General features: G+C 35.8%; 1 protein-coding gene across 1 annotated transcript in view; it reads right to left on the bottom strand.

Moving 5' to 3' along the window:
- Positions 1 to 13,550, bottom strand: part of PNPase (polyribonucleotide nucleotidyltransferase 1) — a 44,868-nt gene that overhangs the window by 10,210 nt on the left and 21,108 nt on the right. The window contains exons 5-7 of the mRNA XM_089091864.1: positions 9,114 to 9,307; positions 7,079 to 7,242; positions 1,581 to 1,768 (exon numbers count right to left, since the gene is read on the bottom strand). Coding sequence (XP_088947990.1) covers positions 1,581 to 1,768; positions 7,079 to 7,242; positions 9,114 to 9,307 — 546 coding nt within the window. The remainder of the gene's footprint in view (positions 1 to 1,580; positions 1,769 to 7,078; positions 7,243 to 9,113; positions 9,308 to 13,550) is intronic.

Raw genomic sequence — 13,550 nt, 5'->3', positions numbered from 1 at the left:
CATGGAAATGATTCTATAATTCATTTTTAAATATTTCAGACAGATAATGAACTGTCCTCACAAAAATTGTAATTTAGATGAAATATTAGCTATAAGTACTACCATCAACTTGCATATCTTCATTTCCAAATCTACTAGATGAATAAAACTGGTTGTTCGTTGAATCATCAAACTGAAGCATGAAACAAACCATGCAAGGATAATTCCATTACTATATTTCTTTGCATTCTAGAAATTTAAAATCGAATATATTCCCAGGAAAAACAAAAGAAGAGGTCCTTGTGATTACAATTTCCATTTTCTATTTTACATGGAACCTGAAATTAAATATTGTCTTTCGAGCAAGGATATATAGAAACAGGGACATCTATCAGTTTTTCATTACATCATTAATCGATAAGGCATGTCAAATGACCAATATTATAAGAAATACATTATTAATCAATAAGGCATGTCAAATGACCAATTTTATAAGAAATACTTAAAACTTTTTCTCAAACATTGTCAATCAGCACATCTAAATTGCTCTCCCCTTGGCAGGATCCTTTAAATTGGAGCCACAGCCTTTACATGTTATGCTTATAATGTAAGCCATGATTTGACTCTAAGAAATGGGCATTCAACATGGCATAGCAATGATTTGAGATCATGGTTTACACCTCACCGACCCTTCTCTTACCTCTTTGCAAAATATTTGACCTGAATAAGGATGCCATAGTGAAGGATAGGCTACCATAGTTACACAGAGGCATAACCCTTTGCGGGAGGAAGGGAGGGTTATTGGAGCAGGTAAAAATGGGGATTGTTGTCAGTACAAGTATTTTTAAATTCGAAAAAAGAGATTACATATAATATTCTTTCAAAAAAGAAAAAATCGAATTTTCCTATCTTAAACCTTTCAAGAAACTGGAAACCAATTCGATAGTTTTGACAAAGACAACAAATGAACTTACAATTTTAGTAGTTTTGCTCTTTTAGCGATTTTTGTCTTACCTAGGAATTTTCGGTCAATTTTATCATTAGTTTTTCGTTCCTGACTCGTAGTAGTGCTGGGTAGGTGTAGGACTGAAAAAAAAAATGCAATAGCCTGTACATAAGTATCAGCTTAAACGGCGTATTTGACAACCTTGTAAAGGTTGTAATTTAGATGAAATATTAGCTATAAGTACTACCATCAACTTGCATATCTTCATTTCTAAATCTACTAGATGAATAAAACTAGTTTTTCGTTGAATCATCAACCTGAGAAGTATGCCATATAGTTAGAACACAAAATTAGGCATCAGAGCATCAACAAAAAGTGGTAATATTTCTGTTCATAACTTTAAGCTCTTTGTTAAAGTTTGATTAACTCCAGGTTTTCTTTGGCACAATTTTCTATTTTTCAAATCAATTAAAATGACTATACGCTTTGCAGTTCTTTCTGAACGCTATCATTTGTGGAAAATTCTATTTTGAAAAGTCTCATGGTTTAAAATAGTATTTTCCTGATTTTTTTTTCCAAATTTCCATACAAAGGGCTCTATCACCCCCCCCCCTCCGGTTTTTTTTTTATAAAAACCATGTAACCAAAAACTTACCTTGCTACAGGTATTGTTGATTTCATGATGTCTAGTATATGTTTCTTGGCGTCATGTGCCCTGTAAATAGCTTCAGATACAACGTCCATGGTTATTCCTGGTAGTTTTATATCTGCTTGGAGAGCTGTTATACCCGTTCTGGTGCCAGCTATTTTGAAATCCATATCTCCTAAGTAGTCTTCTATACCCTACAAAAAAAAACATATAATGGTAAAAGACAATCCAGAATAGCCCCTTACGATATAAGCATATATAGGCAACGTACTACAAAATAAATGGCTATGCCTGGAAACTTAGTGTGATGACATACGTCCAGGTACCTGAATGCATCCACCCATGGAATTCTTGGATTGTCTGATTATACAGTGTGCTGGAATAAGATTGAGATGAATATCTGGAATATCAGAGTTTTTTTTTGGAATTATAATAAGAGTAATTTGTTTTTATAGGAGTGTTTGTTTTTATGACTTTAATAGTTCATACAGCTTAAACGTTCTTTTTTTAGAGAGATATAGGCCAAAAACTCAGTAAAGGGTTGGAAGCCCCAGAGTATATAATAAAAAAATACCCCACATAACAAGGTTAAAAGCAAAAAATAATGCTGAATGAAAATAACAAGGATGCGATCATCACCAAAGCGCAGGATATGTGATTTCATGAAAAAAAAGGCAGGACAGTTAAAAACCCGAGCGAGTGGATGAACGACAAAAATCTGGTTTTTTCTCTAGCCGAAAAGTCAGTGAAACGGACCTTTTTGGCTGGTCGACACATAATCACCCTTCACCGTCACACTATCAGGTCTGCTTTCTAAACTTCATAGCAGTAATTTCTGTTAAGTTTGTATTACTTGGGCAAGGGTATTTTAGTCTAACTTGACTGGAAAACAAAACCCCTTATCTAACTATTCCATAGCGGAAAAAGTATTAAAATTTGCAGTTTCCGAGCAAAGAAGCTAGGTCAAACACGGGCTTTCCAACGTGTTAAATTTGCTAGAAAGTGTTTTATAACAAGATCTATGCCAGCATCGCTGGAAATAAGAGCAGTTGACACATTCAAAAGAGAAGAATTCTCCAAAGTCTTCCTCTATATGACAAATAACAGTCATCTCATCGAGATAGGACCATTTCGTCGCCAGTTATTCCTTTTTTTCCAATTATAATCGGCATTACATCTAAGTCCCTTTCCGTGGGTTAAGACCCAGGATGACGATGTTGATGATTGTGATATCTATAGTGGCTCGAGCAAATACTAAGGGAAACTATTCTAGACTGGAACATCACCCGAAATTGGTCTGAATATCTCCCTCCTTCTATTAAAATCCTGGCGAAAGAATACCTGTTTCACATGCTTTCGATTGCCATCCAATGACAAATTTTCTTACCCCCCCCCCCCTTCCACCCCCAAATAAACACCGAGCCTGTGTGTACCTGTGTTCGCTGCTCATCCAGCCTGTCCCAATACAACTATCTTTAGATTCATATGTGAAATAATACTCTGATCACAACCTTGTATTAAATTCAGAAGGCAATCAACTTAAAAAAAAAGTAGGGTTATATAAAAAATGCGAATAATAAATTTCCCTATCCGTTTACTAAATTTAATTACTCCCTCGGGTCAATTTTCATCGGATTGGTTAGATAAATCTCAGATTAAATTTCTACTAATCCACATTAATGTAAATAAATTTTTTGGCGTCTCAATCCAAGCTCAATTGATTCCGTAGACACTAAAGATAGCTAGTTTATGTAGCCAGAAAGGGAGGGGGGGGGGGGTTGAAAGGTTCCCTCTAAATATCTTTGCAATTATATTCTGAGATGAACAGGCTGAGAACAATTAAGGATCCTTATTTGTATATAGAACCGAACATACAAGTCCAGTGACCATTATCCGTCATGAGTCAACCCAAAAATCTCGATCATCCCTTAGTTCTATGACTATCTACGTAAATTGGTTTCTGATGTCAATGTTACCAAGGATCTCTTAGTAAAAAGCCTAAAATTGTCTCTAAACACAAAATTGATTCTACCAGAAACTTTTTCACCCTTAGGAAATTCTAATCCCAACCTCAGCTACAGACCTGACTTCAAGCAAGCCATAAATACTCATTTCTGCTATAATTTCCATGCGGCCAGGGCTTAAATCAAGAGAACCGTTTTCTATATTGATATATTTTGGGGTTCCCCCGTTCTCTAGCCTGTATAGTCTATATAGTCATACTTATGGTCGTGACAGATCACAAACTGTGAATTCTACGTCATAAGTAAGATTCAAGTTCAACAACAGAGGTAGCAGGAACAAAATTCGCCCATTGCCACTTACCACATTTTGATTGCCAATTTCGACGATTTTAATTGCTTTGTCGAGCAATTTATCAAGATGGAAAAATTCAACTTATGTCGGGCAACTTAGCAATTTTTTATATTGAAAATAGTTGAATGATATTGAAATTAAAGAATTGAAAATGATTTGACAATTAATATATTACATTCACATCTACGGGAGATAGGATTAGAAATTGAAGCAACGAAAACAGAATTGCTAGTGGCAAATAATAACAGTGATCTCCAGCATCATTCAATTAGGATGGGATCACTTAATATCTTTCATTATGATTCCATTAATTACCTTGGATTGCCTTTTGGCCCGACAATTAAAGTTACGCGGGAGTTGGTGCTATCGTCTGTGCTGGGAAAACGTTGGAAAACTTATGGCCTGCTAGTCAGGGTGACAGGTCGTTTTGATAGACAAACACTTGCTATAATTTACAATTCAATGTTTGCACCTCGTGCATTTTTTATTGTTCCATTTTTGGAGTTTTTAAGTAAAAGTGATAAAAAGCGCATCCGCGTGTACTTTTTCCGGTTTTGTAAATATTTTCTTGGAATTCCACTATGGTTATAAAAAAAAAGATATATTATACGAAAATTCTGAATATTTGATTTTACTGTTAAAATGGATCAACAATACGATCGATTTCTTAGACGATCTAGAGAAAATAGAATAAATTTTCCCCTTAATTGTCTCGTTTAATGGAATAATCTTATGTATTATGAGTGTTTATGCATTATGTTTTATGAGTGTTTTAGTGTTATGCACTAATGAGCTATCATAAGCTATTTATTATATATTCATGAGTTATTGAGTATTATGAGCTACTTGTTGTCGTCCTTTTCATTAGAAGTGTAATTTTGTATTTTTCAGTTTTCTTTTCATTTATTTCCTATACTTCTCTGTGTATATCATGTATGTATAGAGGGCATAAATGAGTTATTATTATTATAAGGGGATAATGACATCCGCCCGCCATTCTTCGAGAATTATTTCAGTATGCCAGATTATGGAGAACAGGGTATGGAGAAAAAGGAGCATTAGAGGACCTACATATTACATCAGCTCAGAGCTTAAGCCACAAATTCCAGCAGCTTTAATATTTTTGTGCCTTTTAATCTGCATTTCTGATTTCTGAGGGGCTGAAAGGCTCATCTGGAGGAGCATCTGCTTTAGATTTTTGAGTGTTAGATTGGCTGAGACAGTTTGGAGGGACAGACGGGTTGGTATTATTTAGGAGCGAGCAGAAGTGATCCTTACTTCCACCGCTCAAGACAAGAGCCTTCATCAGAAATGTCCCATTCCTGGATAGGACTGTACCAATGTGAAGTTTTATTTTCTGTGAGATCTAGGAAACGCTTGAGCAGACTACCCGCATCTTTCTTTTTTGCTGCTATTTCAATTTCATCAGCTTTCCTTGCAGCAAACTGAGTTCGGTTCTTGTGAATGAGTTTCTTCCGCACTCCATCAAGCCTTCAATAAGTGGCCATATCTCCGAAGTATCTTGCCCTCCGTCTTTGCTCTCTGACCTGATCTCGTCAGCGATTTAAAATACTCCCAGGCGTCTTCGCTGCTGTTAAGTGTGTCAAGGAGCTCGAAGCAAACAGATATCTTAATACTATACTTCAGACGAATATTTGGCTCCTCAAGTTTCACAATAACTACAGTGACTGGCCTTCTTTCCGATTGTTGTGCTTGGAGGCGAAGCTGGACTTCGTTACACATAAGCCTATGATCTGCATCTCCAAGCTCTGCTGATCTGTAAGTTCTGCAGCTCTTCAGCGATTATCTCCAGCGTGTAGAGATAATGACGTAGTCGATCATCTTCCTTGTGCAACCTTCATTAATATACCACGTGTACTGGTGAATAGTTTTGCATTGAAAGTAGATGCTTGCAAAAACAAGGTCATGGGATCGGCATAGTTCAAGTAGGCAAAGGACATTATAGTTAGGTGGGTCGGGGAGTACAGGACCAAATGTGCCGCACCAAACACACATATCATCGCGCACTTTCGCGTTGAATTAACCGAGAAGGACAGTAAAATTGCGGGAGGACACTGTCATGAGACATCTGGTCAAAGCAGAGCAGAACTCTTCCTTGGTTGCGACTTTAGAATCCTTAGTTGGGGCATAGCATGCGATGATGGTCATCTTACCATGCTTGTGTCCGAAGCAGCATTAGTCTGTCTGATATGGTATGCAAGAGTAATGCCTCTCTTGCGAGACTATTTAGCACAAGGCCAAGGCCATTCCTTCCCATGCTCTACCCAGACCAGAGCGACGAACTATTACCTATTTGCTCTTCTCTGCTGCCGGTAAGATGGGTTTCTGCGAGACCGGCAATCGCCACTTTATTCTTATGAAGCCCTTCAGAAATTAGGTTCCTTGATACAAAAATATTCAGAGTCAAAATATTCCGGTGGCTATTCGAAGCCCCCTTTGGTCCAGAAGATTTAGTCTGTCAGTCCTTCTGATGTCGTCACCACAAGCAGCCCAATACAAAGCTATAGACAAACTTAAGACTCATAACCAAAGAGCAATAATCAGACTGGGCTCATACTTTATATTAAACACAGTATGTTTCTCAACGTCAAAAGGATTAATTAAAATGAAATCTACCATAGGTTACTTAGGTCTTTCACCTATTGCTATGACAAAATACACGTCTTTTAGTTTACTGGGCTAGCCATAAAAACTGCAATCAATTTGCGTTCTTTCTTGTTTCTCAAAAGACGATAGAGGGAATGGGGGTAAAGGTAAAGAGGTTTCACCCACCTCCAATTTTTAATTAACAAGCATTTCAGCCTATGAATTTCCCATACTGTGTCTTACAGCATTAACAGAAGCCACAGCAATGACATAACTAAGCTGCCTAATAAAGCAACTTAAATCCCTCCGCGTTTTTAACCTTGGGAATTAAAACCCTTCCTTCTGCCTATACGTCCAAGGGATTTATATAGGGTAGACAAGGATAGACCTGGCCCTTAAATAAAGGAGCAAAGCCCTGTCTCTGTAGGCAGCTAAAAACTACTACATGACCCACACAAATATCTCTCCTGCCGTTCATTACAACTAGTGTTATATATATAAACCAAATAGATTTAAGGCTCTTGTGATAAAACTCAGTTATGGTCCCAAAATTACCGTGACGAAAAAAGAGAAAAACATACCAAAAGATCTGTTAAAATTTTATATTCAGGAAAGCTTTTATTCTTTTCTTCGTCTAATTTTGTCACCAATCCCATAGCAACGCCAGCCGCTGGACTACTTATTTGCACTCCTGCATCCATGAGGGCCATAGACCCACCACAAACAGTTGCCATTGAAGATGAGCCTAAAAAAAAAGAAAAAAAAAAGTGAGAAACATAAAGGATTTGTAAAATTTTCCTAAAATGGATTTTAGGGAAATAAAACTATGCACAAAAAAATTAAAAAGATAACATGATTATTAAAGATTATCGTGTCAAAAACAAAGAGGCATGCCTTACATTTTCCAAGAGAGCAAAACTAGTATTTTTAAGGTCTTCATGGGAGCAGGTTTGGTTTGTATGAATCAAAGGAAGAAAAGTCCTGAGAATCACAGTACGGCTAGATTTTGGCATATAGTATAGAAAAATATATTCGTTAGTCTCAAAGGTATAAGAACTGAAATATTTTGCGTTACAGTCGGTCTACCTCATCTCCTAACAAGGAAATGCGCCTGCGCAAAGGTGGGGAGTGAATAAGAGCAAAAAAGACCTAAAATAGAAGATTACAATTCTTCTGACATACTTATTTGTAACGTTTGAAGAGTCTATGGCCTAAAGGAGAGGGGGTACGAACACCAAAAAGATTATTTCTTGGGCCTCATCCCTATACTAATATCTAAAAACTACGAAACTAACAAAACAGGCAATGCTTTACCTTTAACTGTAAACATCACCATAAACCTAATAGTGAATAGTTTCCAACAACACCACCGTTTGAAGTGTCTATGGCCTAAAGGAGAGGGGGTACGAACACCAAAAAGATTATTTCTTGGGCCTCATCCCTATACTAATATCTAAAAACTACGAAACTAACAAAACAGGCAATGCTTTACCTTTAACTGTAAACATCACCATAAACCTAATAGTGAATAGTTTCCAACAACACCACCGTTTGAAGTGTCTATGGCCTAAAGGAGAGGGGGTACGAATACCAAAAAGATTATTTCTTGGGCCTCATCCCTATGCTAATATCTAAAACTACGAAACTAACAAAACAGGAGGCAATGCTTTACCTTTAACTGTAAACATCACCATAAACCTAATAGTTAACAGTTTCCAACAACACCCCGCCCCCTGTTCGCTTGTTATGTATGCTAAAAAATACATTAAAGACGACCAGGAGGGACAATCCCTTGGTACACCCAATGCACCAGGAGGCACTGGGTGGTGCAGTAGGAGAAGCAGATGCATTCTATTTTTTTTTTTTTTTTTTTTTTTTTTTTTTTTTTTACTGAATTCAGTCTCGGCCAGCGGAGCCAAATCCTACAATCAGAGTCTTTTGAAGAGTATTTAGAAAAGCTTCAGGTTCAAAAGTAAGAAAAAGTTATATTTCTAATCAAAGTTATATATCACTCGAAAAAATCTTCGAGTGGGAAATATTTTAAATTTCAAAATAAATGACATGACTTTTGACAACAGAGGCTAAATAGCAAAAACAATTCAGTACATTTACGCTTATAGTAATTTTCGGCCCAGTCCAGTGAGTTTCAGACAATATTTCTACTCATTTTTCTTGGAGGACAGTAACAACTCTCGTCAATTCTAGAACTCGAATTACCTTTGGAAATTAACGGGTCAATAAGATCTATAACTCGAATTACCCTTGGAAATAACGGGTCAATGAACACGATTAATGCATGGTTTCATTGAAACTTGATCACCACGCCACAAGGACAACTTTTCCAGACAGCGATTTGAAAATGGTCTACTTTGATGATCCATTTTAAATTGTGTTCATTTTAGGTTTCATTTACCAAATCAAAGTGATTTCTGTGCGTTTATGTTTGAATTATTATACGACTTTATTTCTGCTTGTTTGAGTGTTTAATATGGCTCTTTAAATTTTATTGACAAACTTTCTTTTTTTATAAAAAAAAACCTTTTTCAAATCAATGTTAAATGGCCAGAAGGATTTGCTTTAGCCTACTGCAAAACATATCATTTGAAGTAGGCTTACCGTTTGATTCCAAAACTTCACTAGTAAGGCGAATAGTGAAAGGAAAATTAGAAGGTACTACTGGTCTTAGACCCTTCTCCGCCAGAGCTCCATGTCCAATCTCACGTCTTCCATAAGCACCAGCTCGGCCCGTCTCATTTGTGGCATATGGGGGGAATTCATAATGCAGGAAGAAATTTTTCTCTTTTAGGCCTCTAAAAATCAGATAAAAGTTAATAGACACTTCTGTTAAATGAATTATATCTTAAATGAGACTGGAAAAATACCGAAAATACCGGTTTTTACGCAACACAAGTCTTCTTTCGTGTAATACATCCTTTTATCAGGGGTGCAACAGTAAGCGTAAAGGCCGATATACATAATATATATATATATATATATATATATATATATATATATATATATATACCAAGTAAAATAAGGGACAAACGAGTCATGTGTTTTATTGTAAGTCTTATTTTATATTTATCTGTGCTTTGCTAATGATGGTTTTTAGATATAGAACCGAAATATTCATTTAGTAAAGGTTTCGCTTTCTTAAAATAATTCTTAGTCCTTTTACCTTTTTATGGATATATATATATATCCTCAACGAGCAGAAATTAACATAAGTTGGGCTCAAAACCCCTATGCCTTCCCAAGGCCAGAACATAATTTGCACTTTACTGAAAAAAATACAAATGAATGTGCATTGTCAGTTTTATATATATATACTGATATTTAGTAATCAAAATGTTAATATTATTTGATTTATTAAAGTTTTGAAAGTAAAAAAATTTATATTGTTTTCAGAAAAGTGCAAATTATGTTCTGGTCTTGGGAAGGCATAGGGGTTTTGAGCCCAACTTATGTTAATTTCTGCTCCTTTTGAGTTTGACTCGGTTATTTATTATAATTTCTGTTCGTTTTGGGTTTTATTTTTTTATCGATGCTGATTTGTGGTAGTTTCACGCTTGGTAGATTATTTGATTTTATTTTTGCTCATTTTTTGTTTAATGGAGTTCTTTACTTTTCTTTGAAAAACTTATTTTATGGAATTTTTTTCTTTTAATTAATAACCAAAAAAGGGTAATGTTTTTCATACCTCCTGAAAATGTGCCTGTCACACGTAAAATAAGAAAAAGTATCACTAAATAAGAAGGATTAATCGCCCCTCCCCAGAAGGGTAGCTCAACTGGTATGAACTAAACAATAGGAAACATGGAAGGTCATTAAATCTCGAAAAAAAGATAAGATTAAGGGCAACCAAAAAACGTGACAATAGAAAAAATGACAACAAAAACTTATAAAGACAATAGAAAAGAAACAACAAAACTGGTATAAAAAGCCAAAGAACTAAAAAACTAAATACCAAGAATATACTTGTCAAAAATATGTACTTGCAATTTCAATTGTAGTCTTATAAATTAATGCCATTCGTAGATTACCACCAATGTAAATATTAGTAATTGTATGCTTTCCCAGTTTTTTTTTTTTTTTTTTTTTTTTTTGGTCTTTAGTCTTTCCTTCTATTTAACTACATTTGACCTTATTTCTCTTATCGTTCCGCATTATTTTACCTTTGTTATTATTGCTCTTAACTAGTTTCTGTAATTTAAAAATTTTTTAATTTTCTTATTCATCCTGAATCATTTCATGAATTCATCATAGTTCAGTTTCATGACTTACCAAGGCTTTACCATAGTAGTCATAAAAATCCTCCTAAACAAATTAGGAATTCCATGAACAACAAAGACATTTAATCAGTATGGTTAACTAAAAAAAATTAAAAAAAAAATGAAAGTCAACAGAAAATTCAATATAATTAAAACTTCCAAAGAAGCACTGAGGGAGCAACTTCCTTGACAAGATTTAAATGTTGATAATACCTCTTTTCTTTGATTATTTAGAGACTCTAATGCATAATCTACATGCAATTCCAGGCCCTCTAGTAGCTGAGATTGAACAGATCGAATTCTGGGTCCAATATTACAAAGTAGAGATTGACCCTACTGTGGCACCATGGGGTTGGATCCTATTTCTAAAAGGGGACTAAAGAGAATTTTATCAAGCATAGTCTTGTTACTGGTATTGCAACTAAACTATCGATTTTTCTTTCATCATACTACTCCAAGAATGTTTTTTAATCTACCCAACTATCTGGCACTCTTATTTTCTTTCATTTTTATGATTTTTTTACTTTCTTCATAATTTCTCTCTGTTTCCTTCATTTTATTATCTTCATTTATTAGGGTATTTAATAACGGGTGATTTTATTCATGCTCAATGGTGATTTTCTCCCAGCCCTTCGAGCTCTTATTCCCTCTAAGAAAAATACTAATTTCTTCTAGGATTTTTACTATGCAGCCATTTTTTTCCATCTTTCTTTATTGTATTTGATGTATTATATCCTAATAAATGTTTAATTGCTAAAGCTGGGTGATCAAAGGCAACCTTAAAATATACTAGAGTGTGGCAAGCATTCTCTTTGACGATAGATTTTTAGCTTTCTTAGCCTGATTTCAAATGGAAGTGTTCTCTTACCAAAATCTGCTGATTTCAAATATATACACCCATCAGGATCAGTGTCGAACCTTGATCACGAGCTTGTTTCAGGTAGTATTGCCAGCCGTGCAGTAAGTGTAACCTTACTTAATGATTTTGTAGTATCTGATCATTTGCCTTTGTCTTTTAGTGTTATCGCTCCATTTAACCGTGCACGGGCAACCTAAGAATCTAAATGGCGTACTGTGGTAGAATGGAAAAAGATTGATATACTCCAGTACCAGCATTGCATTGATAATATTCTCACAAAGGTAAAAATACCATTTGAGCTTCTCCAGAATTTGGTTCCACGTTCAATTAATGAAACTCGTATTAAGCTAAATATATACGTGTCACTTATTTCACACGTGTTCGTGGTATTTAGCCACCAGTATTATAACGGTAGGCCGCAACGCCACTGGAGTGGTAATATACGGGTATCACCACTTATTGGAGGGGAAAGCCCCGGCCCCAAAATATAATGTGATGCCGCGTCTACCACCCCGGTTCTGCAAATATCGGGTTTGGTACTACCCTATTTATAGTATACCCTGTCCCAGGGTACGATGACGTGATCGAGTGGTCAAATGGCCACTTTCTAAAGCCAAGTGTACCCGCCTTGGGTTACGGCTAGAAAATCTCTAACTCTCTCCTTGGAGGTAACAAACCTCCCTGTCAATATAATAATGACGGTATCTCGTAACTCTATTCCTACCCTCCTGGGTTACAGAAACTAGTACACAGTTTGTAGAAAATATCTTACTTGTATTCTTCCAAACGGTCACAATAATACCACAAAAATATATCTCCCCGAATGGGGTCTAAACGCAGACTAAATCAAAATAATATTTTGTACATAACATTTCATAGGGGTGGACCTTCGCTTGGCCCAGCCAATCCTCTCAATCCCCATTCAAACCCAATTCTACTCTCTTAGCTTTACCTTTCAATGGCTCCAAACCAGGAAGTCCAAAAATAGAACTTACTTCGAAGCTTCTTATTGCGACGACTCTAACTTAGCAACGAGAATTTAACCTGTCTTTTGAAATTATACTATAAGCAAACGTAATTAAGAAAACGAAAACAGGTCATTTATCTGAAAGGAAAAGAAACAGGGGTGGAACCCCAACAACACGCCTTACTACAAGCAGAGAAAAACAGTTTGTCCCTGGCACTAAAATACGAGTTGGATCCCAAGTGGAGGACTGGTCCCAGAATTCTTTGCTTGTTGAGGCTTGTAATACGGCCAAATTCTGGCTAAGTATCTGGATCGATTTCGGCCGTCCCAGAACTGGTGTAGTAAATCAGATTAGTTTATCCACCAAACACCGTTTTTTAAAAGAGCTAGAGAAACATAGAGATACTATTCGTTCCAATTTTTCTGAAAAGATTATTAATAACCCAGGACTTTTGTGGAAAAATTTAACACATAAACAAAAACAAAAGCCAACCAGTCATTTAATATCCCTTCCGAACTATGGGAACAGCATTTCTCCAGAGAATTTTCAGAATCAGACCCCCTAATAGAAAATCCCTCCAAATTCACACTCGAAAGATATTTTCGATAAGGGTCAGATCAATGTTTACTGCAGCAGTTTCGGATGTTTATAATATAATTCGCAAAATCAAGAAACCTCTCTCAAGAGGCACAGATCACGTTTCCGCCATACACCTCCTATATGGAACCCCTTCTCTTTTTCCCCATCTTGTTCTACTTTTTCAAATGATGTTTACAAAAAGGAATAGTTCCTTCCTCGTTTTCAATTGGCCGTCTTACTCCTGTCCCTAAAAATAATAAACCCTTAAATGAATATTCATCACATCGGACAATAACGGTACCGTAGCTACAACGTTTTGTAAAATTTTTGAGAAGTTGATAATGCCTGAGTTGCTTGATAAATGTTAAATGCCCCC

The sequence above is a fragment of the Artemia sp. Qi Xiang Cuo genome, chromosome 7 (assembly GCF_049724085.1).
Source record: "Artemia sp. Qi Xiang Cuo chromosome 7, ASM4972408v1, whole genome shotgun sequence".
Classification (NCBI taxonomy): Eukaryota; Metazoa; Arthropoda; class Branchiopoda; order Anostraca; family Artemiidae; genus Artemia; species Artemia sp. Qi Xiang Cuo.
This window is presented reverse-complemented; position numbering and strand designations above follow the sequence as displayed.